At 46.8% G+C, this 26,772-nt stretch overlaps 1 protein-coding gene across 4 annotated transcripts in view; it reads left to right on the top strand.

Moving 5' to 3' along the window:
• The window catches only part of LOC131709355 (E3 ubiquitin-protein ligase TRIM7-like), an 84,326-nt gene that overhangs the window by 35,923 nt on the left and 21,631 nt on the right, over positions 1-26,772 (top strand). For 3 of the 4 annotated variants that reach the window (XM_059011812.1, XM_059011813.1, XM_059011811.1), the window contains exons 12-13: positions 8,789-9,373; positions 12,623-13,207. In XM_059011812.1, coding sequence (XP_058867795.1) covers positions 8,789-9,373; positions 12,623-13,207 — 1,170 coding nt within the window. The remainder of the gene's footprint in view (positions 1-8,788; positions 9,374-12,622; positions 13,208-26,772) is intronic. The other variant, XM_059011814.1, reaches the window with a different exon arrangement.

Below are 26,772 nucleotides of genomic sequence, written 5' to 3'. Positions count from 1 at the left end.
GTCTGCCCTGACCACTCGGTCTCCTGTGTATCGCACAGGGTCAGCCTTGTAGTTCTCTGGGGGCCTGCCCTGACCACTTGGTCTCCTGTGTAGTGTGAGCAATAGTTTCCATAAACTATGCTACTCACAGGGTCAGCCTTGTAGTTCTCTGGGGTCTGCCCTGACCACTCGGTCTCCTGTGTATCGCACAGGGTCAGCCTTGTAGTTCTCTGGGGTCTGCCCTGACCACTCGGTCTCCTGTGTATCGCACAGGGTCAGCCTTGTAGTTCTCTGGGGGCCTGCCCTGACCACTTGGTCTCCTGTGTAGTGTGAGCAATAGTTTCCATAAACTATGCTACTCACAGGGTCAGCCTTGTAGTTCTCTGGGGTCTTTTCCTAATCAAATCGCTGGTCCAGATTGTCTCTACTCACCGCCTCAGCAGGGCTGTTTTGTTCGGGATCCTTTATCCGCCTCACTGACGCCCCCAGCCAGATTCGGAGCGGACTCCGCCAACCCTCTTAGTTGCGGGCGTCCTGACCCAAGTTTAAGGATTAGGTCTCACCGGTGATTTACTCCGTTTCCCGGGACGATCAGCGGACGGAGTTCAGGATCCCATCCTCGTCGCCATATATGTGGTGGAATTTTCTGCATACAACCGAGCAGGCACTGGTCCCGTACTGAGGGAACGATTGAGACAGAGACAAGTTGGAGCAACTCACACTTTATTAGTCTGCAGACTGGAGCATTCGACAGAGTGTCACAGACTCTGCAAGCAACCGCAAAGAAAGCTCAAAATACACTAAGTCAAACAGTTCCTTATATAATCAGTTTTTGCACAGAGTTCATGACTTGTGGTAATTCTTATCTTCCTTAGTCAGCTCAAACCAACCTTGTGGTATTCTTGATACTGTTGCCTACCGACTTTTCTGATTGGTTGATTTTTCTAGTTGCTAGGGAGAGAGTGTCTATCAGGTCCCACAAAGTTGATTCCCCTAATACAAGAATATTAGCTAAGTGACTGGGGAGAAAAGAGGAATTATCGCTGTCTCAAAATATTATCATTTGAGACAGTGTCCTATTCTCATGTCGCTGACTCATGCACTTCTCTGAAAACAGGGCTGCTGACCCTTGGCCACATTCCAGTGTGTTAGTTCAACATTGTAAATCTAATACTTTGTTAACATCAAACTTCATATAATATCATTATTCAGGTTATACAAATCACAGAGATCACCCAAACATATTAGATTAGAACTCTTCGTGCGATTATTCTATAATTCCTCTATCACAACCTCTCCCCTCTTCCCCTGCCTCTTCTCTCCCCTTCTCTCTTCACCTCTCCCCTCTCTTCCCCTGCCTCTCCTCTCCTCCTCTCTCTTCACCTCTCTCCTCTTCCCTTGCCTCTCCTCTCCCCCTCTCTCTTCACCTCTCTCCCTCTCTTCCCCTGCCTCTCCTCTCCCCCTCTCTCATCACCTCTCTCCTCTCTTCCCCTGCATCTCCTCTCCCCCTCTCTCTTCAGCTCTCCCCTCTCTTCTCTCTTCTCCTCTCCCCCACTCTACCTCTCCGCTCTCTTCCCCTGCCTCTCCTCTCCCCCTCTCTCTTCACCTCTCCGCTCTCTTCCCCTGCCTCTCCTCTCCCGCTCTCTCATCACCTCTCCACTCTCTTCCCCTGCCTGTCCTCTCCCCCTCTCTCTTCTCCTCTCCCCCTCTCTCATCACCTCTCCCCTCTCTTCCCCTGCCTCTCCTCTCCACCTCTCTCTTCCCCTCTCGCCCTCTCTTCCCCTGCCTCTCCTCTCCTCTCTCTTCACCTCTCTCCACTCTTCCCTTGCCTCTCCTCTCCCCTCTCTTCACCTCTCTCCCTCTCTTCCCCTGCATCTCCTCTCCCCCTCTCTCTTCAGCTCTCTCCTCTCTTCCCCTGCCTCTCCTCTCCTCCTCTCTCTTCACCTCTCTCCTCTCTTCCCCTGCCTCTCCTCTCTCTTCACCTCTCCCCTCTCTTCCCCTGCCTCTCCTCTCCCCCTCTCTCTTCTCCTCTCCCCTCTCTTCTCTCTTCTCCTCTCCCCCACTCTACCTCTCCGCTCTCTTCCCCTGCCTCTCCTCTCCCTCTCTTCACTTCTCCCCTCTCTTCCCCTGCCTCTCCTCTCTCTTCACCTCTCCCCTCTCTTCCCCTGCCTCTCCTCTCCCCCTCTCTCTTCACCTCTCCCCTCTTCCCCTGCCTCTCCTCTCCCCCTCTCTCTCTTTACCTCTCCTCTCTCTTCCCCTGCCTCACCTCTCCCCTCTCTTCCCCTGCCTCTCCTCTCCCCCTCTCTCTTCACCTCTCCCCTCTTCCCCTGCCTCTCCTCTCCCCCTCTCTCTCTTTACCTCTCCTCTCTCTTCCCCTGCCTCTCCTCTCCCCCTCTCTCTCTTCACCTCTCCCCTCTTCCCCTGCCTCTCCTCTCCCCCTCTCTCTCTTCACCTCTCCCCTCTTCCCCTGCCTCTCCTCTCCCCCTCTCTCTTCACCTCTCCCCTCTCTTCCCCTGCCTCTCCTCTCCCCCTCTCTCTTCACCTCTCCTCTCTTCCCCTGCCTCTCCTCTCCATCTCTCTCTTAACCTCCTCTGTCTTAAAGATGCTCATGTAGTTCATTGAAAGTGGTTTTAGGTTCAAGCCTCTTTTTAGGTTCAAGGTCTTTTGTTTGTACTCCGGATGTTTCTCTAAACACATCAGCTTTGTCATTTAAGAATAGGGGTTAGTCTGTGGCTTTGCTGAATAATGGTTCAGATTCAATTGAAATCTATTCTGGAAATCCCTCTTTCTCTCCTCCCTCTCTCTCTCTTTCCCCTCTATCCTCTCTCCTTTCCTCACATGGGTGCTTGTCCCAGGTGGCAGGTATATATTAGATATAGAACCGCTATCCAATTGTGATGAAACTTGGTACGGGCATTCTGTAGAACAAATTACTAAGAGTATCATAACCTGGAGCCTGTGTCTCTCCCCTCCCTCTGTCCCCAATCTCTCCCTCATCCCCTAACCCCATCTCTCTTTAACCTCCCCTCTCCCAGCCCCTCCCCCTCTCTTTCTCCCTTTCCCTTCCTCTACTAACCCCCTCTTCCTCGCTCCCTCTCTCCCAGGTGTCAGGTATATACTATGTGTTACACTTTTACATACATCTAGGTAACCACTTAGATTTGGATCTGGTATCCCCTCTTTTTCTCCCTATCCCTTTCTGCCTAACTTTCTTACAGTATTCCCCCTTTACCTCTCCCTCTCTGCCCCCCCTCCATCTCCTTTTCCCACCTCTCCCTTCCTCTCTCTCTCTCTCTCTCTCTCTCTCTCTCTCTCTCTCTCTCTCTCTCTCTCTCTCTCTCTCTCTTTTTACACACTGGGATCTGTCAATGATCTCCGGGTAACTCAGCTTATTATCGCTGATCATAATTAAATCCCAGTCTTCATATTTCACTTTAGGCTAGAGGGTTAGTCCCTCCCTGCTAAAGCTATCATTGGCTGCCTCAAGATTTAATAAAACAAAATGGAGAGTGATAGGTGGAATCACTCCAGTTCATAACATCAATCATTTCTTTAATGGACACTTGAAGCATCCAATGATAGCAGGGATCTCGGTTTAGCTGTCCAGTCAGAGAAGAGGGGTGTAGTTCCGGGGAGTGGCATTGTGAAAGCTCACTGACGCTTCACTTCCCAGACTGAGCGCGGATGAGAGGAGGAGTCGATGCTTGAGAGCCGTTACATTTAAACATGAGTTTAAAAAACACATTTACTTCAGCATTTTACTTACAATAACATGTTGTTCCCTCAGTTATATCCTTCTATAGATACTGTTGTGCTGTCAAGCTAGCGTGTTTAACAGCACTGATACAGTGAAGAAGTGTTTTGTTTCTTGCTTTTGAATCCCCAGGGCTGGAATGTGGTGGTAGGATATTGAAATAAACAGAGACTGTGAGATGATTTGTTAAATTGTAATAACCAGCAATCCGGACTCCTGGTTAAACATTCAGAAACTCTAGTTGTTGTCTCTGACACTGCCATTAACCCTTTAAGGACGTGATGGTGTAACACGATCATACTGAAGTGTCATTCTGGGCCCGTGATCGGGTAAACACGATTAAAACACACTTCGTTTCTTTGACTTGCTGGGACACCATACTTTGCAGTACAGCTTGTTAACGCATGTCGTTGGATAGGGGAGGGGTTGAACTTCACTGCCTGATTGGTTGTTTATTTGTGTGATGTCACTGAGACGCGAATTTCATTTGTAAAGGACAGAGGCATTTCACAGCAGCACGCAGAGACAAAACATGACACAGGAACTTGTTTACAGCAAAGAAAATAACCGAGAAATAATATAAATTCAATATATTCGACATAGTTATATTAGAACATTTATTCTGTCTCGTGTTTTAATATAATGTGCCTATAGAAAGTCTACACCCCCTTGAACTTTTTTCACATTTTGTTGTGTCAGTGCCTCAGAGTTTCATGCATTTAAATGAGGATTTTTTTCCACTTATCTACACAACATACTCCACACTGTTAAGGGGAAAAAAGTTTTTATTGAGAAAAAAATTATAAATTAAAAATACAAAACTGAAAGATCATAATTGGATAAGTCTCCACCCCCCTGAGTTAATACTTGGTGGAAGCACCTTTGGCAGCAATTACAGCTGTGAGTCTGTTGGGATAGATCTCTACCAACTTTGCACACCTAGATTTGGCAATATTTGACCATTCTTCTTTACAAAACTGTTCAAGCTCTGTCACGTTCCTTGGGGAGCGTTGATGGACAGAAATCTTCGTCATGCCACAAATTTTCGATTGGATTTAGATCGGGCCTCTGACTGGGCCACTCAAGGACATTTACCTGTTTGTTCCTTAGCCACTCCAGTGTAGCTTTGGCTGTGTGCTTTGGGTCGTTGCCATGCTGAAAGGTGAACTTCTGTCCCAGTTTCAGCTTTCTTGCAGAGGGCAGCAGGTTTTCCTCAAGGACTTCTTCTCTGTACTTTGCTCCATTCATTTTCCCTTCTATCCTGACAAGTGCCCCAGACCCTGCTGATGAGAAACATCCTCATAACATGATGCTGCCACCACCATGCTTCACAGTAGGGATGGTGTTCTTTGTGTGATGCACTGTGTTAGGTTTGCGCCAAACATAACGCTTTCCATTCAGGCCAAAAAGTTCCATTTTAGTTTCGTCAGACCACAAAACTTTTTGCCACATGGCTATAGAATCTCCTGAATGTTTTTTTGCATACTTCAAACGGGATTCAAGGTGGGCTTTCTTGAGTAATGGCTTCCTTCTTGCCACTCTACCATACAGGCCAGATTTGTGGAGTGCTTGGGATATTGTTGTCACATGCACACTTTGACCAGTCTTGGCCATAAAAGCCTGTAGCTCTTGCAAAGTTGCCATTGGCCTCTTGGTAGCCTCTCTGATCAGTCTCTTTCTTACTCGGTCATGCAGTTTGGAGGGACGGCCTGATCTAGGCAGGGTTTTGGTGGTGCCATACACCTTCCACTTCTTAATAACCATCTTGACCATGCTCCAAGGGATATTCAAGCCCTTATATATTGTTATTATACCCATCCCCTGATCTGTGCCTTTCAACAACTTTGTCCCGGAGTTCTTTTGAAAGCTTCTTGGTGCTCATGGTTGAGTCTTTGCTTTAAAATGCACTACATAGCACAGGGAACTTACAGGAACTGCTGAATTTATCCTGAAATCATGTGAATCACTACAATTTAACACAGGTGGAGGCCACTTAACTTGGTGTGTGATTTTAAAAGCGATTGGTTACACCTGAGCTAATTTAGGATTGCTGCTACAAGGGGAGTGGACACTTATCCAACCAAGCTATTTCAGTATTTATTTTTAATTCATTTTCAGCAAATTTCTAGAATATTATTTTCACTTGGAAGTTGTGGGGTAGGATGTGTAGATAAATGAAAAAAAATGTATGCATTTTAATTCCAGGCTATAAGGAAACAAAAGGTGAACATTCTGAAAGGGGTGTAGACTTTCTATAGGCACTGTATATGTTTTTACAACATTTCTAAATATCAAACGAGTGGATATAAGGATTCATGTTTCAGGAACTATATTTATTTATTATTTTGTCCTTATTGCTGATAATAATGGAGTGAAGAACTATTATTTTATTTATACATATTTATTTTGAGTAAATAATCGAGAGTAGTGTCCATTATTGCTTCTAAAGACCCTGAGGATAAACGTGTATTCTGTCATTGCAATCACTCAGGTGAAACAGTGTCTTTTGTAATTTGCCCAAACATCAATATTTTTCAACAAAAACTTCAGGAAGTATTGGAAGGTCCCTCTGGTCATAGAATAAGACATTTTTATACATGTATCTCTAAGGAGAATACAAAATAATAGAAAAATACGTAACGTTAAAAAAGAAAAGAAACGAAATATAGTTTTGAAAAAAAAGTGAAAAGCTTGTCTGGTTTCTGAAGTGCTTTATAATGCTCCCCAGAGTGTTCAGAAGAAAAGAACAGTTCCAAGATGCTACTGTAAAAATAGATGTTTAGTGAATTTATATAGGAAGAGAGTCAACTACTACCAAAAAAGGGTTAACCACATTATAAATGTTTGGTCCTTATAGAGTTAAGCAGTGCTGCTTGTGAGCGTGGGTTTCCACATTTAAAAAAACAAATATCGGTCCTGTCTATCAGCCTCAGTCTGCCCTGATGCACATTCATGTGTGTAAGATGACACTGAAACCTTTGATCCTGAACCCAGCATCCTTGACAGGGGTGCAAATCGCTTTAAATTATCAAACCCGCCCTAATCGAGCCCTCTCACAACTTCACACACGGCACAACCCTTCTCTCCTGTGTATGTGGAGGAGTGGGGGGGGGGGTGTCATGTGACTAGTCCTTCCTCTCTCTCCTCCCCTCTCCTCTCCTCTCCCTCCCTCCATCATACCCTCCTCTCTCTCCTCTCCCTCCCTCTTCTTTTTCTCCTCTTCCATCTCTCTCCTCTCCCATCACCATACCCTCCTCTATCTCTCCCTCCCTCTCTCCTCTGTCCTTTCCCTCCCATGATCATACCCTCCTTTCTATCTCCTCTCTCTCCCTTTCCCTCTCTCTCCCTGTACCTCCTTCACCTTTACTCTCCCTCCCTACATACCGTCCCTCTCCACTGTCCCCCTCACCTGTCTGTCCTCTCCCTCCCTCCATCATACTCTCCTCTCCTCTCTCCTCCCCTCCCTGCCCCCTCTCTCCCCTCCCTCCCTCCCTCCCTCTCCCATCTCTCCCTCCCTCCCTCTCCCATCTCTCCCTCTCTCCCTCCCTCTCCTTTATTGGCATGGGACACCAGCAGTATTGCCAAAACAATTACATTACATATCATATGAACAATAGATTTACAACAACAATAACAACAAAACTAATACCAATAATAATAATAATAATAATAATAATAATAATAATAATAATAATAATAATAATAATGACCGCTGGTATATAGAATGTAACTCAGAGTAGTGTTATTGAAGTAACGCCCTGTGCAGAGTGTTCACTGTGTGTCCCTCAGGCTGACAGGCGCACACATACTGGGCAGCCAGTGGGGCTGTGTGTCCCGCTCCCAGGAGGACTGCCAGTTTTTCTGGGTCAGCCAATTGTGGGAAGTGTGGGAGGGAAATAGTAATTTTTTTTAAGGAATTTGTCTCTTGTTTGGTTGTATTTCTCACAGTGTAGGAGAAAGTGCATCTCTGTCTCGACCTCTCCTGTCTCACAGTGACCACAGAGCCTGTTCTCTGTGGGTAGCCAGGTCTGCCTGTGTCGGCCTTTTTCAATGGCCAGGCTGTGGTCACTGAGCCTGTACTTGGTCAGGATCTGCCTCTGCTTTGTATCTCTGACAGTGAAGAGATACCCTCCAGAGTAAAGTCTCTTTTTAGGGCTCGATAGCAATCAAGTTTATTTGGGGTTTTTGTTTCTTTGTCCCAATGTTCCAGATAGGAGTTTTTGATTTGTGTTACAGTTTGGTTGACTCTGATTGGCAGTGCTGTAGCAGAGCTGTCCTGAAGCTGGTTAGTGTTAGTGTGGGTTAGTGCATTGAGCTTCAGGACCCTGGGCTGAGCTCTTGGGTTAGAAGGGCCTTGTACTGGATAACTCTTGCCAGATTCTGACAGGTAGATTTATTTTATAAAGCCTCCTTTTGATGGTATAAAAAGCTCTGCAGGCTTTTTCTTTTAGTGCATTCACTGCCAGGTTAAAGCTCCCTGATGCACTGATGGTCAGGCCTAGGTATGTATATTGTGTGGTGTGTTCTGCCACGTTTTACCTCTGGCCATATAATTGATACAGAGAGCACACTATAAACACTCACTTTATTATTATTATTATTATTATTATTATTATTATTATTATTATTATTATTAATATTATGGGCGGCACTGTGGCGTGGTGGTTAGTGCTGCTGCCTCATAGCTCCAGGGTCCTGGGTTTGAGTCCGGCCTCAGGGGCCTGTCTGTGTGGAGTTTGCATGTTCTCCCCATGTTCGCTGGGTTTCCTCCAGGTACTCTGGTTTCCTCCCACAGTCCAAAGACATGCTGGCTAGGTGGATTGGCCTCTCTAAATTGCCTCTTAGTTGCCCTGCGATGGACTGGCGTCCCATCCAGGGTGTAGGCCTTGCACCCCTGTGTCTGTCAGGTTAGGCTCCGGCTCACCGCAACCCTCTATAGGATTAAGTGGTTACAGATAATGGATGGATTATGATTATTATTATTATTATTATTATTATTATTATTATTATTATTATTATTATTATTATTATTATTGTCTCCTCACTTCTTCACAGTTGACAGTTTGACTCTGGACCTCGATACAGCACACCCCCGGCTCACCCTGCCTGTGGATGAGAAACACGTGAGAAGGAAAAGGCAGGATCATAACAATCCCCAGAGATTTGATTACAGGCGCTGTGTCCTGGGCAAGGAGGGCTTCACCTCAGGGAGACACTACTGGGAGCTTGGGGTGGGAGAGAATACATTCTGGAGATTAGGAGTCAGCAGAGAGTCTGCCCCGAAGAAGGGGAAGTTCAGCATGACCCCCCAGCAGGGTTACTGGACTGTGGGGTGGAGTGGAGATGAAGATAAAGATGAGTTCACTGCTCTCACTGACCCCCAGACCCCCCTCCCCCCGAGCCTGAAGCCCCAGAAGCTGGGGGTGTATCTGGATTATGAGGAAGGGCAGCTCTCCTTTTACAATGTGGAGACCAGATCTCACATCTACACTTTCACTGACATGGAGTTCAATCCCAATGAGAAACTCTATCCATTCTTCTGGTCGTTGGAATACAAAGACCTTGCACTGGTGTCCCCGGGGAAGATGAATGACAGCTTTTTCTTTCTTCTAGTCTGGAAATGGATTCTTGCTGCATCAGGTACTGTTTCACTTTACTACTTGTTTGCTAGAGGCTGATATGCTTGTTGATTTATTATACATTTCTATAACTCCTATCTGGTTTGAAGTGTTACAGAACACCCTTTAGTGTTTTCAACAAATACACAGCTAATTTTGTCCTTATTGCTGATAATAATGGAGTGAAGAACTATTATTTTATTTATAGATATTTATTTTGAGTAAATAATCGAGAGTAGTGTCCATTATTGCTTCTAAAATCCCTGAGGATAAACGTGTATTCTGTCATTGCAATCACTCAGGTGAAACAGTGTCTTTTGTAATTTTTGTAAATAACATCAATATTTTTCAACAAAACTTTCAGGAAGTATTGGAAGGTCCCTCTGGTCATAGAATAAGACATTTTTATACATTTATCTCTAATCAGAATACATAATAATAGAAAAATACGTAACGTTAAAAAAGAAAAGAAACGAAATATCGTTTTGAAAAAAAAGTGAAAAGCTTGTCTGGTTTCTGAAGTGCTTTATAATGCTCCCCAGAGTGTTCAGAAGAAAAGAACAGTTCCAAGATGCTACTGTAAAAAATAGATGTTTAGTGAATTTTTATAGGAAGAGAGTCAACTACTACCAAAAAAGGGTTAACCACATTATAAATGCTTGGTTCTTAAAGGGTTAACCACATTATAAATGCTTGGTCCTTAAAGGGTTAACCACATTATAAATGCTTGGTCCTTAAAGGGTTAACCACATTATAAATGCTTGGTCCTTATAGAGTTAAGCAGTGCTGCTTGTGAGCGTGGGTTTCCACATTTTAAAAACCAAATATCGATCCCGCCTATCAGCCTCAGTCTGCCCTGATGCACATTCATGTGTGTAAGATGACCCTGAAACCTTTGATCCTGAACCCAGCATCCTTGACAGGGGTGCAAATCGCTTTAAATTATCAAACCCGCCCTAATCGAGCCCTCTCACAACTTCACACACAACACAACCCTTCTCTCCTGTGTATGTGGAGGAGTGGGGGGGGGGTGTCATGTGACTAGTCCTTCCTCTCTCTCCTGCCCTCTCCTCTCCCTCTCCCTCCCTCCATCATACCCTCCTCTCTCCTCTCCCTCCCTCTCCTTTTTCTCCTCTTCCATCTCTCTCCTCTCCCATCACCATACCCTCCTCTATGTCTCCCTCCCTCTCTCCTCTGTCCTCTCCCTCCCACAATCATACCCTCCTTTCTATCTCCTCTCCCTTTCCCTCTCTCTCTCCCTGTACCTCCTTCACCTTTACTCTCCCTCCCTACCTACCATCCCTCTCCACTGTCCCCCTCACCTGTCTGTCCTCTCCCTCCCTCCATCATACTCTCCTCTCCCTCTCTCCTCCCCTCCCTCTCTACTCTCTCATCTGCCCCTCTCTCCCCTCCCTCCCTCTCCCATCTCTCCCTCTCTCCCTCCCTCTCCTTTATTGGCATGGGACACCAGCAGTATTGCCAAAGCAATTACATTACATATCATATGAACAATAGATTTACAACAACAACAACAACAACAACAACAACAACAACAACAACAACAATAATAATAATAATAATAATAATAATAATAATAATAATAATAATAATAATAATAATAATAATAATAATAATGGGCAGCAGTGTGGAGTAGTGGTTAGGGCTCTGGACTCTTGACCAGAGGGTTGTGGGTTCAATCCCCAGTGGGGGACACTGCTGTTGTACCCTTGAGCAAGGTACTTTACCTAGATTGCTCCAGTAAAAACCCAACTGTATAAATGGGTAATTGTATGTAAAAATAATGTGATATCTGCATAATGTGAAATAAGGTATAATCTGATATCTTGTAACAGTTGTAAGTCGCCCTGGATAAGGGCGTCTGCTAAGAAATAAATAATAATAATAATAATGACCGCTGGTATATAGAATGTAACTCAGAGTAGTGTTATTGAAGTAACGCCCTGTGCAGAGTGTTCACTGTGTGTCTCTCAGGCTGTGACAGGCGCACACATACTGGACAGCCAGTGGGGCTGTGTGTCCCGCTCCCAGGAGGACTGCCAGTTTTTCTGGGTCAGCCAATTGTGGGAAGTGTGGGAGGGAAATAGTAATTTTTTTAAGGAATTTGTCTCTTGTTTGGTTGTATTTCTCACAGTGTAGGAGAAAGTGCATCTCTGTCTCGACCTCTCCTGTCTCACAGTGACCACAGAGCCTGTTCTCTCTGGGTAGCCAGGTCTGCCTGTGTCGGCCTTTTTCAATGGCCAGGCTGTGGTCACTGAGCCTGTACTTGGTCAGGATCTGCCTCTGCTTTGTATCTCTGACAGTGAAGAGATACCATCCAGAGTAAAGTCTCTTTTTAGGGCTCGATAGCAACCAAGTTTATTTGGGGTTTTTGTTTCTTTGTCCCAATGTTCCAGATAGGAGTTTTTGATTTGTGTTACAGTTTGGTTGACTCTGATTGGCAGTGCTTTAGCAGAGCTGTCCTGAAGCTGGTTAGTGTTAGTGTGGGTTAGTGCATTGAGCTTCAGGACCCTGGGCTGAGCTCTTGGGTTAGAAGGGCCTTGTACTGGATAACTCTTGCCAGATTCTGACAGGTAGATTTATTTTATAAAGCCTCCTTTTGATGGTATAAAAAGCTCTGCAGGCTTTTTCTTTTAGTGCATTCACTGCCAGGTTAAAGCTCCCTGATGCACTGATGGTCAGGCCTAGGTATGTATATTGTGTGGTGTGTTCTGCCACGTTTTACCTCTGGCCATATAATTGATACAGAGAGCACACTATAAACACTCACTTTATTATTATTATTATTATTATTATTATTATTATTATTATTATTATTATTATTATTATTATTATTATGGGCGGCACTGTGGCGTGGTGGTTAGTGCTGCTGCCTCATAGCTCCAGGGTCCTGGGTTTGAGTCCGGACTCAGGGGCCTGTCTGTGTGGAGTTTGCATGTTCTCCCCGTGTTCGCTGGGTTTCCTCCAGGTACTCTGGTTTCCTCCCACAGTCCAAAGACATGCTGGCTAGGTGGATTGGCCTCTCTAAATTGCCTCTTAGTTGCCCTGCGATGGACTGGCGTCCCATCCAGGGTGTAGGCCTTGCATCCCTGTGTCTGTCAGGTTAGGCTCCGGCCCACCGCAACCCTCTATAGGATTAAGTGGTTACAGATAATGGATGGATTATTATTATTATTATTATTATTATTATTATTATTATTATTATTATTATTATTATTATTATTATTATTATTGTCTCCTCACTTCTTCACAGTTGACAGTTTGACTCTGGACCTCGATACAGCACACCCCCGGCTCACCCTGCCTGTGGATGAGAAACAAGAGAGAAGGAAAAGGCAGGATCATAACAATCCACAGAGATTTGATTACAGGCGCTGTGTGCTGGGCAAGGAGGGCTTCACCTCAGGGAGACACTACTGGGAGCTGGGGGTGGGAGAGAATACATTCTGGAGATTAGGAGTCAGCAGAGAGTCTGCCCCGAAGAAGGGGAAGTTCAGCATGACCCCCCAGCAGGGTTACTGGACTGTGGGGTGGGATGGAGATGAAGATAAAGATGAGTTCACTGCTCTCACTGACCCCCAGACCCCCCTCCCCCCAAGCCTGAAGCCCCAGAAGCTGGGGGTGTATCTGGATTATGAGGAAGGGCAGCTCTCCTTTTACAATGTGGAGACCAGATCTCACATCTACACTTTCACTGACATGGAGTTCAATCCCAATGAGAAACTCTATCCATTCTTCTGGTCGTTGGAATACAAAGACCTTGCACTGGTGTCCCCGGGGAAGATGATTGACAGCTCTTTCTTTCTTCTAGTCTGGGAAGGGATTCTTGCTGCATCAGGTACTGGTTCACTTTACCACTTGTTTGCTAGAGGCTGATATGCTTGTTGATTTATTATTCATTTCTATAACTCCTATCTGGTTTGAAGTGTTACAGAACACCCTTTAGTGTTTACAACAAACACACAGCTAACCATTGCTTTTCATAATAATAACAACATGGGTCATGCAGGTTTTATTATTTTATAGTATTGATAAGTTCATGTCATAACAAAAAGTCTGCAGTTGTTCCAATAATAAGGCTGTAAATCTACGTTTAATTGACTACATGTTTAAACCCAGAGTTAATCGGTCGTTTAACCGTTTAAACGGGCAAACAATTTATGTTTCAGTAACTTCACATTTGTATATTTTACTTGCATTATTTTAAGACCCATTTTAATCTGTTTTGTATTTTAAGTGATTCTAACAGATTCACACAGTCAAACATAATAAGCATATATGAATATATAATATGAAGAAAAACTGATCTTACCTTTATACTTGTCTTGTGCCTTTTTTCAGAGAATACATTTAACTTTTTTACATTAAACTGCAGTCCTCAAACTTCAAATAATCCATGTCAGAAAACTTTGGTCCAAAAAACTTTAGTTCCGAAAACTTTAGTCCAAAATCAAAGAGTTTCTTTCATTTGTTATGTATTTACAGGCTGTGTGGTCCAGTGGTTAAAGAAAAGGGCTTGTAATCAGGAGGTCCCCGGTTCAAATCCCACCTCAGCCAGTGACTCATTGTGTGACCCTGAGCAAGTCACTTAACCTCCTTGTGCTCCATCTTTCGGGTGAGACGCACTTGTAAGTAACTCTGCAGCTGATGCATAGTTCACACACCCTAGTCTCTGTAAGTTGCCTTGGATAAAGGCGTCTGCTAAATATCCAAATAATTTACAAAGAATAAAATGAAAACGTAAGGGGAAGAAACTTAGATAGCGTACTTCAACGGTAAAATCCACTTTTTAGATTCTTCTGCAAGAAAACTAGTTTGTCAACATTTTCTGGGTCCAGTGAACTTCTCAGCTCTGTCACAATATTCCCAGCCTTTGAAAAAAGTCTCTCGACTGGTACTGAAGTAGCTGGCACGGTGAGGTATTTGCGTCCAATTTTTGCCAGTCGCGGGTATTTGTGACCATTCACTGCCGACCACTTCAGTGGGTTACTTTCAACATCCAAATGGGGTTCACATAGGTACTGCTCAAGCTCTCGTTCATTTACATTTGATGCCGGTGGAGCTTCGCGCTGTCTCCCTAGAAGAAAACACAGAGTTGAGCGGGGATCCTCACAGCCTTTCTTTGCAGGTGGGGTTGTTTCGCTCTCTGTTTGAGAGGTGGAGGCTTCGTTGTCGACGGCTGCGAGTGTGTTTTCAGTGGCTGGGAAGATCACTGTGTGCATTTCATTCTTTATCGCCCCAAACGCTTTATTGGAAGGCAAATCTTCATTTGAAACAACAAGATGGTTGCTGATTAACCCATGCATTAGTGGATGTATGAAAGATGCAAACACATTTGAAGTGGTCTCGCCAGACAGAACAGTTGTAGCACAGTACAGCGGCTTTAATGTGCTTGCTAGAGATTCAGAAATTTCCCAGCTCTCGTCTTTCATTTCAAGTGTGCGGGCATCTGTAAGCTTGGTGATTCTCCTATCACTGAAGACAGCACAAACTGCCCACCTTTGTTCCAAGAGACGCTCCAACATGAGAATGTTGATGTTCCAGCGTATTTTAACATGCTGAACAAGCTGATGTTGAGGAAGATTCATTACTCGTTGCTGTTCTTGAAGCGTGTTCCAAGCACAAGTGCTGTGCTTAAAGTGACCCACAAGATGTCGTGCTTCTCCAAGCAGGCGAGAGATGCGGTCAGTTTTCAGACCAGCCTGAACTGCAAGCTGTAGCGAGTGTGCAGTGCAACCATGATCCTGAGCATTGCAGCTCATTTCACCAAGCCTCCGCACGTCTGAAGCATTATCATGAACAGCAGCTACAACTTTGCCGTGAAGATTCCAAGATTCTGCTACGTTTTGAACAAAATTGGTCAGATGTATGACGTTCTTCTATTTCTGTTGTACACAAGACTGTAGTTTTAAACTCCCATTCATCAGTGATGTAGAGCGCGAGAAACAAAATGTAAGAATCTTGTGCTCTTGATGACCAGCAGTCTGTCGCCAAGTGTATGTGTGTAGCTTTATCTAGGGCTTCTTGCAAATTAGTTTTCACATTGTCATACAGACTGTGTATTCGATTTAGTACGGATGGACATGATGGTACCTTGTAATCGGGTTCAATGAAAGACAGCACCTGGCGAAATCCATCACCTTCCACTGTGCAAATGGGAGAGCAATCTCGTGCAATCATTTCTCCATTTAGTTCTGATATCCTTTCAGCTTTTACTGGGTCACAAGTCCGCGGGCGCGTAAATTGTGTAATCCGTGCCTGGCTTGCAGTGACTGATCCTTCAATGATGCTCTGTGGATGCCTCAGTCGAAGGTGGTTCAGCATTGTACCAGTGTAGCCTCCCCAATAAACTGCTTGAACAAACTGTACACCTGACAGTACTTTCACACGTGTTATTACAGTCTTTACTACCGCATTAGAGGAAATAGTTGATTAATGCACATCACTTTGATTGGTTGAGGACCGATCACATGAGAGAACACCACGATAGGATAGGAGAGGAGGCGGATTGGGGGTTGGCGCAAATCTAAAAAGGCAAAACTACTGTAAGTTACAGATGAAGAAAAAGACGTAATATAAGGAAACGCATTCTTTTTTTATCAAGTGGGGTTTAAACATATACTAATTTTATTTAAACGAAAATATTTTTTATCTACTTACCATTTAAACTCTTACAGCCTTATACAATAACAGCAATGTATAAGTTTAAATTATTACAGAACACACCTTAGTGTTTATAACAAACACATTCTTACCATTGCTATCTCCTGTGCTAAATGTATTGCAGAGAGATCTTTACAACATGATATCAATTGTTTTGATATTTTTATTCACATAAATTAACTGAGAAATGAAGGTGATGGCAAAACACAGCGTGAGGATTGTGTCACACATCCATGTGTACCTGCCTGACTCTTCACACAGTGTGAGGATTGTGTCACACCTCCATGTGTACCTGTCTGACTCTTCACACAGTGTGAGGATTGTGTCACACCTCCATGTGTACCTGCCTGACTCTTCACACAGTGTGAGGATTGTGTCACACTTCCAGCTGTGTACCTGCCTGACTCTTCACACAGCGTGAGGATTGTGTCACACCTCCATGTGTACCTGCCTGACTCCTCACACAGTGTGAGGATTGTGTCACACCTCCATGTGTACCTGCCTGACTCTTCACACAGTGTGAGGATTGCGTCACACCTCCATGTGTACCTGCCTGACTCTTCACACAGTGTGAGGATTGTGTCACACCTCCATGTGTACCTGCCTGACTCTTCACACAGTGTCAGGATTGTGTCACACCTCCATGTGTACCTGCCTGACTCTTCACACAGTGTGAGGATTGTGTCACACCTCCATGTGTACCTGCCTGACTCTTCACACAGTGTGAGGATTGTGTCACACCTCCATGTGTACCTGCCTGACTCTTCACACAGTGTGAGGATTGTATCACACCTCCATGTGTACCTGCCTGACTCTTCACACAGTGTGAGGATTGCGTCACACCTCCATGTGTACCTGCCTGACTCTTCACACAGTGTGAGGATTGCGTCACACCTCCATGTGTACCTGCCTGACTCTTCACACAGTGTGAGGATTGTGTCACACTTCCAGCTGTGTACCTGCCTGACTCTTCACACAGTGTGAGGATTGCATCACACCTCCATGTGTACCTGCCTGACTCTTCACACAGTGTGAGGATTGTGTCACACCTCCATGTGTACCTGCCTGACTCTTCACACAGTGTGAGGATTGCATCACACCTCCATGTGTACCTGCCTGACTCTTCACACAGTGTGAGGATTGTGTCACACTTCCAGCTGTGTACCTGCCTGACTCTTCACACAGTGTGAGGATTGCATCACACCTCCATGTGTACCTGCCTGACTCTTCACACAGTGTGAGGATTGTGTCACACCTCCATGTGTACCTGCCTGACTCTTCACACAGTGTGAGGATTGTGTCGCACCTCCATGTGTACCTGCCTGACTCTTCACACAGCATGAGGATTGTGTCACACCTCCATGTGTACCTGCCTGACTCTTCACACAGTGTGAGGATTGTGTCACACCTCCATGTGTACCTGCCTGACTCTTCACACAGTGTGAGGATTGTGTCACACCTCCACGTGTACCTGCCTGACTCTTCACAGAGTGTGAGGATTGTGTCACACCTCCATGTGTACCTGCCTGACTCTTCACACAGTGTGAGGATTGTATACCTGCCTGACTCTTCACAGTGTGAGGATTGTGTCACACCTCCATGTGTACCTACCTGACTCTTCACACAGCATGAGGATTTTATCACACCTCCATGTGTACCTGCCTGACTCTTCACACAGTGTGAGGATTGTGTCACACCTCCATGTGTACCTGCCTGACTCTTCACACAGTGTGAGGATTGTGTCACACCTCCATGTGTACCTGCCTGACTCTTCACACAGTGTGAGGATTGTGTCACACCTCCATGTGTACCTGCCTGACTCTTCACACAGTGTGAGGATTGTGTCACACCTCCACGTGTACCTGCCTGACTCTTCACAGAGTGTGAGGATTGTGTCACACCTCCATGTGTACCTGCCTGACTCTTCACACAGTGTGAGGATTGTATACCTGCCTGACTCTTCACAGTGTGAGGATTGTGTCACACCTCCATGTGTACCTACCTGACTCTTCACACAGCATGAGGATTGTATCACACCTCCATGTGTACCTGCCTGACACTTCACACAGCGTGAGGATTGTGTCACACCTCCATGTGTACCTGCCTGACTCTTCACACAGTGTGAGGATTGTGTCACACCTCCATGTGGACCTGCCTGACTCTTCACACAGTGTGAGGATTGTGTCACACCTCCATGTGAACCTGCCTGACTCTTCACACAGTGTGAGGATTGTGTCACACCTCCATGTGTACCTGCCTGACTCTTCACACAGTGTGAGGATTGTGTCACACCTCCATGTGTACCTACCTGACTCTTCACACAGCATGAGGATTGTATCACACCTCCGTGTGTACCTGCCTGACTCTTCACACAGCGTGAGGATTGTGTCACACCTCCATGTGTACCTGCCTGACTCTTCACACAGTGTGAGGATTGTGTCACACCTCCATGTGGACCTGCCTGACTCTTCACACAGTGTGAGGATTGTGTCACACCTCCATGTGAACCTGCCTGACTCTTCACACAGTGTGAGGATTGTGTCACACCTCCATGTGTACCTGCCCGACTCTTCACACAGCGTGAGGATTGTGTCACACCTCCATGTGTACCTGCCTGACTCTTCACACAGTGTGAGGATTGTGTCACACTTCCAGCTGTATACCTGCCTGACTCTTCACACAGTGTGAGGATTGTGTCACACCTCCATGTGTACCTGCCTGACTCTTCACACAGTGTGAGGATTGTGTCACACCTCCATGTGTATCTGCCTGACTCCTCACACAGTGTGAGGATTGTGTCACACCTCCATGTGTACCTGCCTGACTCTTCACACAGTGTGAGGATTGTGTCACACCTCCATGTGTCCCTGCCTGACTCTTCACACAGTGTGAGGATTGTGTCACACCTCCATGTGTACCTGCCTGACTCTTCACACAGTGTGAGGATTGTGTCACACCTCCATGTGTACCTGCCTGACTCTTCACACAGTGTGAGGATTGTGTCACACCTCCATGTGTACCTGCCTGACTCTTCACACAGTGTGAGGATTGTGTCACACTTCCAGCTGTGTACCTGCCTGACTCTTCACACAGTGTGAGGATTGTGACACACTTCCAGCTGTGTACCTGCCTGACTCTTCACACAGTGTGAGGATTGTGTCACACCTCCATGTGTACCTGCTTGACTCTTCACACAGTGTGAGGATTGTGCCACACATCCATGTGTACCTGCCTGACTCTTCACACAGCGTGAGGATTGTGTCACACCTCCATGTGTACCTGCCTGACTCTTCACAGTGTGAGGATTGTGTCACACCTCCATGTGGACCTGCCTGACTCTTCACACAGTGTGAGGATTGTGTCACACCTCCATGTGTACCTGCCTGACTCTTCACACAGTGTGAGGATTGTGTCACACCTCCATGTGTACCTGCCTGACTCTTCACACAGTGTGAGGATTGTGTCACACCTCCATGTGTATCTGCCTGACTCCTCACACAGTGTGAGGATTGTGTCACACCTCCATGTGTACCTGCCTGACTCTTCACACAGTGTGAGGATTGTGTCACACCTCCATGTGTACCTGCCTGACTCTTCACACAGTGTGAGGATTGTGTCACACCTCCATGTGTACCTGCCTGACTCTTCACACAGTGTGAGGATTGTGTCACACCTCTATGTGTACCTGCCTGACTCTTCACACAGTGTGAGGATTGTGTCACACCTCCATGTGTACCTGCCTGACTCTTCACACAGTGTGAGGATTGTGTCACACTTCCAGCTGTGTACCTGCCTGACTCTTCACACAGTGTGAGGATTGTGACACACCTCCATGTGTACCTGCCTGACTCTTCACACAGTGTGAGGATTGTGTCACACCTCCATGTGTACCTGCCTGACTCTTCACACAGTGTGAGGATTGTGTCACACTTCCAGCTGTGTGCCTGCCTGACTCTTCACACAGTGTGAGGATTGTGTCACACCTCCATGTGTACCTGCCTGACTCTTCACACAGTGTGAGGATTGTGTCACACCTCCATGTGTACCTGCCTGACTCTTCACACAGTGTGAGGATTGTGTCACACTTCCAGCTGTGTACCTGCCTGACTCTTCACACAGCGTGAGGATTGTGTCACACCTCCATGTGTACCTGCCTGACTCTTCACACAGTGTGAGGATTGTGTCACACCTCCATGTGTACCTGCCTGACTCTTCACACAGTGTGAGGATTGTGTCACACCTCCATGTGTACCTGCCTGACTCTTCACACAGTGTGAGGATTGTGTCACACCTCCACGTGTACCTGTCTGACTCTTCACAGAGTCTGAGGATTGTGTCACACCTCCATGTGTACCTGCCTGACTCTTCACACAGTGTGAGGATTGTATACCTGCCTGACTCTTCACAGTGTGAGGATTGTGTCACACCTCCATGTGTACCTGCCTGACTCTTCACACAGTGTGAGGATTGTGTCACACTTCCAGCTGTGTACCTTCCTGACTCTTCACACAGTGTGAGGATTGTGTCACACCTCCATGTGTACCTGCCTGACTCTTCACACAGTGTGAGGATTGTGTAACACTTCCAGCCGTGTACCTGCCTGACTCTTCACACAGTGGGAGGATTGTATACCTGCCTGACTCTTCACAGTGTGATGATTGTGTCACACCTCCATGTGTACCTACCTGACTCTTCACACAGTGTGAGGATTGTGTCACACCTCCATGTGTACCTGCCTGACTCTTCACACAGTGTGAGGATTGTGTCACACTTCCAGTTGTGTACCTGCCTGACTCTTCACACAGTCGGAGGATTGTATACCTGCCTGACTCTTCACACAGTGTGAGGATTGTGTCACACCTCCATGTGTACCTGCCTGACTCTTCACACAGTGTGAGGATTGTGTCACACCTCCATGTGTACCTGCCTGACTCTTCACACAGTGTGAGGATTGTGTCACACCTCCATGTGTACCTGCCTGACTCTTCACACAATGTGAGGATTGTATCACACCTCCATGTGTACCTGCCTGACTCTTCACACAGTGTGAGGATTGTGTCACACTTCCAGCTGTGTACCTGCCTGACTCTTCACACAATGTGAGGATTGTGTCACACTTCCAGCTGTGTACCTGCCTGACTCTTCACAAAGTGTGAGGATTGTGTCACACCTTCATGTGTACCTGCCTGACTCTTCACACAGTGTGAGGATTGTGTCACACTTCCAGCTGTATACCTGCCTGACTCTTCACACAGTGTGAGGATTGTGTCACACCTCCATGTGTACCTGCCTGACTCTTCACACAGTGTGAGGATTGTGTCACACCTCCATGTGTACCTGCCTGACTCTTCACACAATGTGAGGATTGTATCACACCTCCATGTGTACCTGCCTGACTCTTCACACAGTGTGAGGATTGTGTCACACTTCCAGCTGTGTACCTGCCTGACTCTTCACACAATGTGAGGATTGTGTCACACTTCCAGCTGTGTACCTGCCTGACTCTTCACACAGTGTGAGGATTGTGTCACACCTCCATGTGTACCTGCCTGACTCTTCACAAAGTGTGAGGATTGTGTCACACCTTCATGTGTACCTGCCTGACTCTTCACACAGTGTGAGGATTGTGTCACACTTCCAGCTGTATACCTGCCTGACTCTTCACACAGTGTGAGGATTGTGTCACACCTCCATGTGTACCTGCCTGACTCTTCACACAGTGTGAGGATTGTGTCACACCTCCACGTGTACCTGCCTGACTCTTCACACAGTGTGAGGATTGTGTCAAACCTCAATGTGTACCTGCCTGACTCTTCACACAGTGTGAGGATTGTGTCACACCTCCATGTGTACCTGCCTGACTCTTCACACAGTGTGAGGATTGTGTCACACCTCCATGTGTACCTGCCTGATTCTTCACACAGTGTGAGGATTGTGTCACACCTCCATGTGTACCTGCCTGACTCTTCACACAGTGTGAGGATTGTGTCACACCTCCATGTGTACCTGCCTGACTCTTCACAGAGTGTGAGGATTGTGTCACACCTCCATGTGTACCTGCCTGACTCTTCACACAGTGTGAGGATTGTGTCACACCTCCATGTGTACCTGCCTGACTCTTCACAGAGTGTGAGGATTGTGTCACACCTCCATGTGTACCTGCCTGACTCTTCACACAGTGTGAGGATTGTGTCACACCTCCATGTGTACCTGCCTGACACTTCACAGTGTGAGGATTGTGCCACACCTCCATGTGTGCCTGCCTGACTCTTCACACAGTGTGAGGATTGTGTCACACCTCCATGTGTACCTGCCTGACTCTTCACACAGTGTGAGGATTGTGTCACACCTCCATGTGTACCTGCCTGACTCTTCACACAGTGTGAGGATTGTGTCACACCTCCATGTGTACCTGCCTGACTCTTCACACAATGTGAGGATTGTATCACACCTCCATGTGTACCTGCCTGACTCTTCACACAGTGTGAGGATTGTGTCACACTTCCAGCTGTGTACCTGCCTGACTCTTCACACAGTGTGAGGATTGTGACACACCTCCATGTGTACCTGCCTGACTCTTCACACAGTGTGAGGATTGTGTCACACCTCCATGTGTACCTGCCTGACTCTTCACACAGTGTGAGGATTGTGTCACACTTCCAGCTGTGTGCCTGCCTGACTCTTCACACAGTGTGAGGATTGTGTCACACCTCCATGTGTACCTGCTTGACTCTTCACACAGTGTGAGGATTGTGCCACACATCCATGTGTACCTGCCTGACTCTTCACACAGCGTGAGGATTGTGTCACACCTCCATGTGTACCTGCCTGACTCTTCACAGAGTGAGGATTGTGTCACACCTCCATGTGGACCTGCCTGACTCTTCACACAGTGTGAGGATTGTGTCACACCTCCATGTGTACCTGCCTGACTCTTCACACAGTGTGAGGATTGTGTCACACCTCCATGTGTACCTGCCTGACTCTTCACACAGTGTGAGGATTGTGTCACACCTCCATGTGTACCTGCCTGACTCTTCACACAGTGTGAGGATTGTGTCACACCTCCATGTGTATCTGCCTGACTCCTCACACAGTGTGAGGATTGTGTCACACCTCCATGTGTACCTGCCTGACTCTTCACACAGTGTGAGGATTGTGTCACACCTCCATGTGTACCTGCCTGACTCTTCACACAGTGTGAGGATTGTGTCACACTTCCAGCTGTGTACCTGCCTGACTCTTCACACAGTGTGAGGATTGTGACACACCTCCATGTGTACCTGCCTGACTCTTCACACAGTGTGAGGATTGTGTCACACCTCCATGTGTACCTGCCTGACTCTTCACACAGTGTGAGGATTGTGTCACACCTCCATGTGTACCTGCCTGACTCTTCACACAATGTGAGGATTGTGTCACACCTCCATGTGTACCTGCCTGACTCTTCACACAGTGTGAGGATTGTGTCACACTTCCAGCTGTGTACCTGCCTGACTCTTCACACAGTGTGAGGATTGTGACACACCTCCATGTGTACCTGCCTGACTCTTCACACAGTGTGAGGATTGTGTCACACCTCCATGTGTACCTGCCTGACTCTTCACACAGTGTGAGGATTGTGTCACACCTCCATGTGTACCTGCCTGACTCTTCACACAATGTGAGGATTGTGTCACACCTCCATGTGTACCTGCCTGACTCTTCACACAGTGTGAGGATTGTATACCTGCCTGACTCTTCACACAGTGTGAGGATTGTGTCACACCTCCATGTGTACCTGCCCGACTCTTCACACAGTGTGATGAGGATTGTGTCACACCTCCATGTGTACCTGCCTGACTCTTCACACAGTGTGAGGATTGTGTCACACCTCCATGTGTACCTGCCTGACTCTTCACACAGTGTGAGGATTGTGTCACACCTCCATGTGTACCTGCCTGACTCTTCACACAGTGTGAGGATTGTGTCACACCTCCATGTGTACCTGCCTGTCTCTTCACACAGTGTGAGGATTGTGTCACAACTCCATGTGTACCTGCCTGACTCTTCACACAGTGTGAGGATTGTGTCACACCTCCATGTGTACCTGCCTGACTCTTCACACAATGTGAGGATTGTATCACACCTCCATGTGTACCTGCCTGACTCTTCACACAGTGTGAGGATTGTGTCACACTTCCAGCTGTGTACCTGCCTGACTCTTCACACAATGTGAGGATTGTGTCACACTTCCAGCTGTGTACCTGCCTGACTCTTCACACAGTGTGAGGATTGTGTCACACCTCCATGTGTACCTGCCTGACTCTTCACAAAGTGTGAGGATTGTGTCACACCTTCATGTGTACCTGCCTGACTCTTCACACAGTGTGAGGATTGTGTCACACTTCCAGCTGTATACCTGCCTGACTCTTCACACAGTGTGAGGATTGTGTCACACCTCCATGTGTACCTGCCTGACTCTTCACACAGTGTGAGGATTGTGTCACACTTCCAGCTGTGTGCCTGCCTGACTCTTCACACAGTGTGAGGATTGTGTCACACCTCCATGTGTACCTGCTTGACTCTTCACACAGTGTGAGGATTGTGCCACACATCCATGTGTACCTGCCTGACTCTTCACACAGCGTGAGGATTGTGTCACACCTCCATGTGTACCTGCCTGACTCTTCACAGAGTGAGGATTGTGTCACACCTCCATGTGGACCTGCCTGACTCTTCACACAGTGTGAGGATTGTGTCACACCTCCATGTGTACCTGCCTGACTCTTCACACAGTGTGAGGATTGTGTCACACCTCCATGTGTACGTGCCTGACTCTTCACACAGTGTGAGGATTGTGTCACACCTCCATGTGTACCTGCCTGACTCTTCACACAATGTGAGGATTGTATCACACCTCCATGTGTACCTGCCTGACTCTTCACACAGTGTGAGGATTGTGTCACACTTCCAGCTGTGTACCTGCCTGACTCTTCACACAATGTGAGGATTGTGTCACACTTCCAGCTGTGTACCTGCCTGACTCTTCACACAGTGTGAGGATTGTGTCACACCTCCATGTGTACCTGCCTGACTCTTCACAAAGTGTGAGGATTGTGTCACACCTTCATGTGTACCTGCCTGACTCTTCACACAGTGTGAGGATTGTGTCACACTTCCAGCTGTATACCTGCCTGACTCTTCACACAGTGTGAGGATTGTGTCACACCTCCATGTGTACCTGCCTGACTCTTCACACAGTGTGAGGATTGTGTCACACCTCCATGTGTACCTGCCTGACTCTTCACACAGTGTGAGGATTGTGTCACACCTCCATGTGTACCTGCCTGACTCTTCACACAGTGTGAGGATTGTATCACACCTCCATGTGTACCTGCCTGACTCTTCACACAGTGTGAGGATTGTGTCAAACCTCCATGTGTACCTGCCTGACTCTTCACACAGTGTGAGGATTGTGTCACACCTCCATGTGTACCTGCCTGACTCTTCACACAGTGTGAGGATTGTGTCACACCTCCATGTGTACCTGCCTGACTCTTCACACAGTGTGAGGATTGTGTCACACCTCCATGTGTACCTGCCTGACACTTCACAGTGTGAGGATTGTGCCACACCTCCATGTGTGCCTGCCTGACTCTTCACACAGTGTGAGGATTGTGTCACACCTCCATGTGTACCTGCCTGACTCTTCACACAGTGTGAGGATTGTGTCACACCTCCATGTGTACCTGCCTGACTCTTCACACAGTGTGAGGATTGTGTCACACCTCCATGTGTACCTGCCTGACTCTTCACACAATGTGAGGATTGTATCACACCTCCATGTGTACCTGCCTGACTCTTCACACAGTGTGAGGATTGTGACACACCTCCATGTGTACCTGCCTGACTCTTCACACAGTGTGAGGATTGTGTCACACCTCCATGTGTACCTGCCTGACTCTTCACACAGTGTGAGGATTGTGTCACACTTCCAGCTGTGTGCCTGCCTGACTCTTCACACAGTGTGAGGATTGTGTCACACCTCCATGTGTACCTGCTTGACTCTTCACACAGTGTGAGGATTGTGCCACACATCCATGTGTACCTGCCTGACTCTTCACACAGCGTGAGGATTGTGTCACACCTCCATGTGTACCTGCCTGACTCTTCACAGAGTGAGGATTGTGTCACACCTCCATGTGGACCTGCCTGACTCTTCACACAGTGTGAGGATTGTGTCACACCTCCATGTGTACCTGCCTGACTCTTCACACAGTGTGAGGATTGTGTCACACCTCCATGTGTACCTGCCTGACTCTTCACACAGTGTGAGGATTGTGTCACACCTCCATGTGTATCTGCCTGACTCCTCACACAGTGTGAGGATTGTGCCACACCTCCATGTGTACCTGCCTGACTCTTCACACAGTGTGAGGATTGTGTCACACCTCCATGTGTACCTGCCTGACTCTTCACACAGTGTGAGGATTGTGTCACACTTCCAGCTGTGTACCTGCCTGACTCTTCACACAGTGTGAGGATTGTGACACACCTCCATGTGTACCTGCCTGACTCTTCACACAGTGTGAGGATTGTGTCACACCTCCATGTGTACCTGCCTGACTCTTCACACAGTGTGAGGATTGTGTCACACCTCCATGTGTACCTGCCTGACTCTTCACACAATGTGAGGATTGTGTCACACCTCCATGTGTACCTGCCTGACTCTTCACACAGTGTGAGGATTGTGTCACA

Source organism: Acipenser ruthenus, chromosome 43 (genome assembly GCF_902713425.1).
Source record: "Acipenser ruthenus chromosome 43, fAciRut3.2 maternal haplotype, whole genome shotgun sequence".
Classification (NCBI taxonomy): domain Eukaryota; kingdom Metazoa; phylum Chordata; class Actinopteri; order Acipenseriformes; family Acipenseridae; genus Acipenser; species Acipenser ruthenus.
This window is presented reverse-complemented; position numbering and strand designations above follow the sequence as displayed.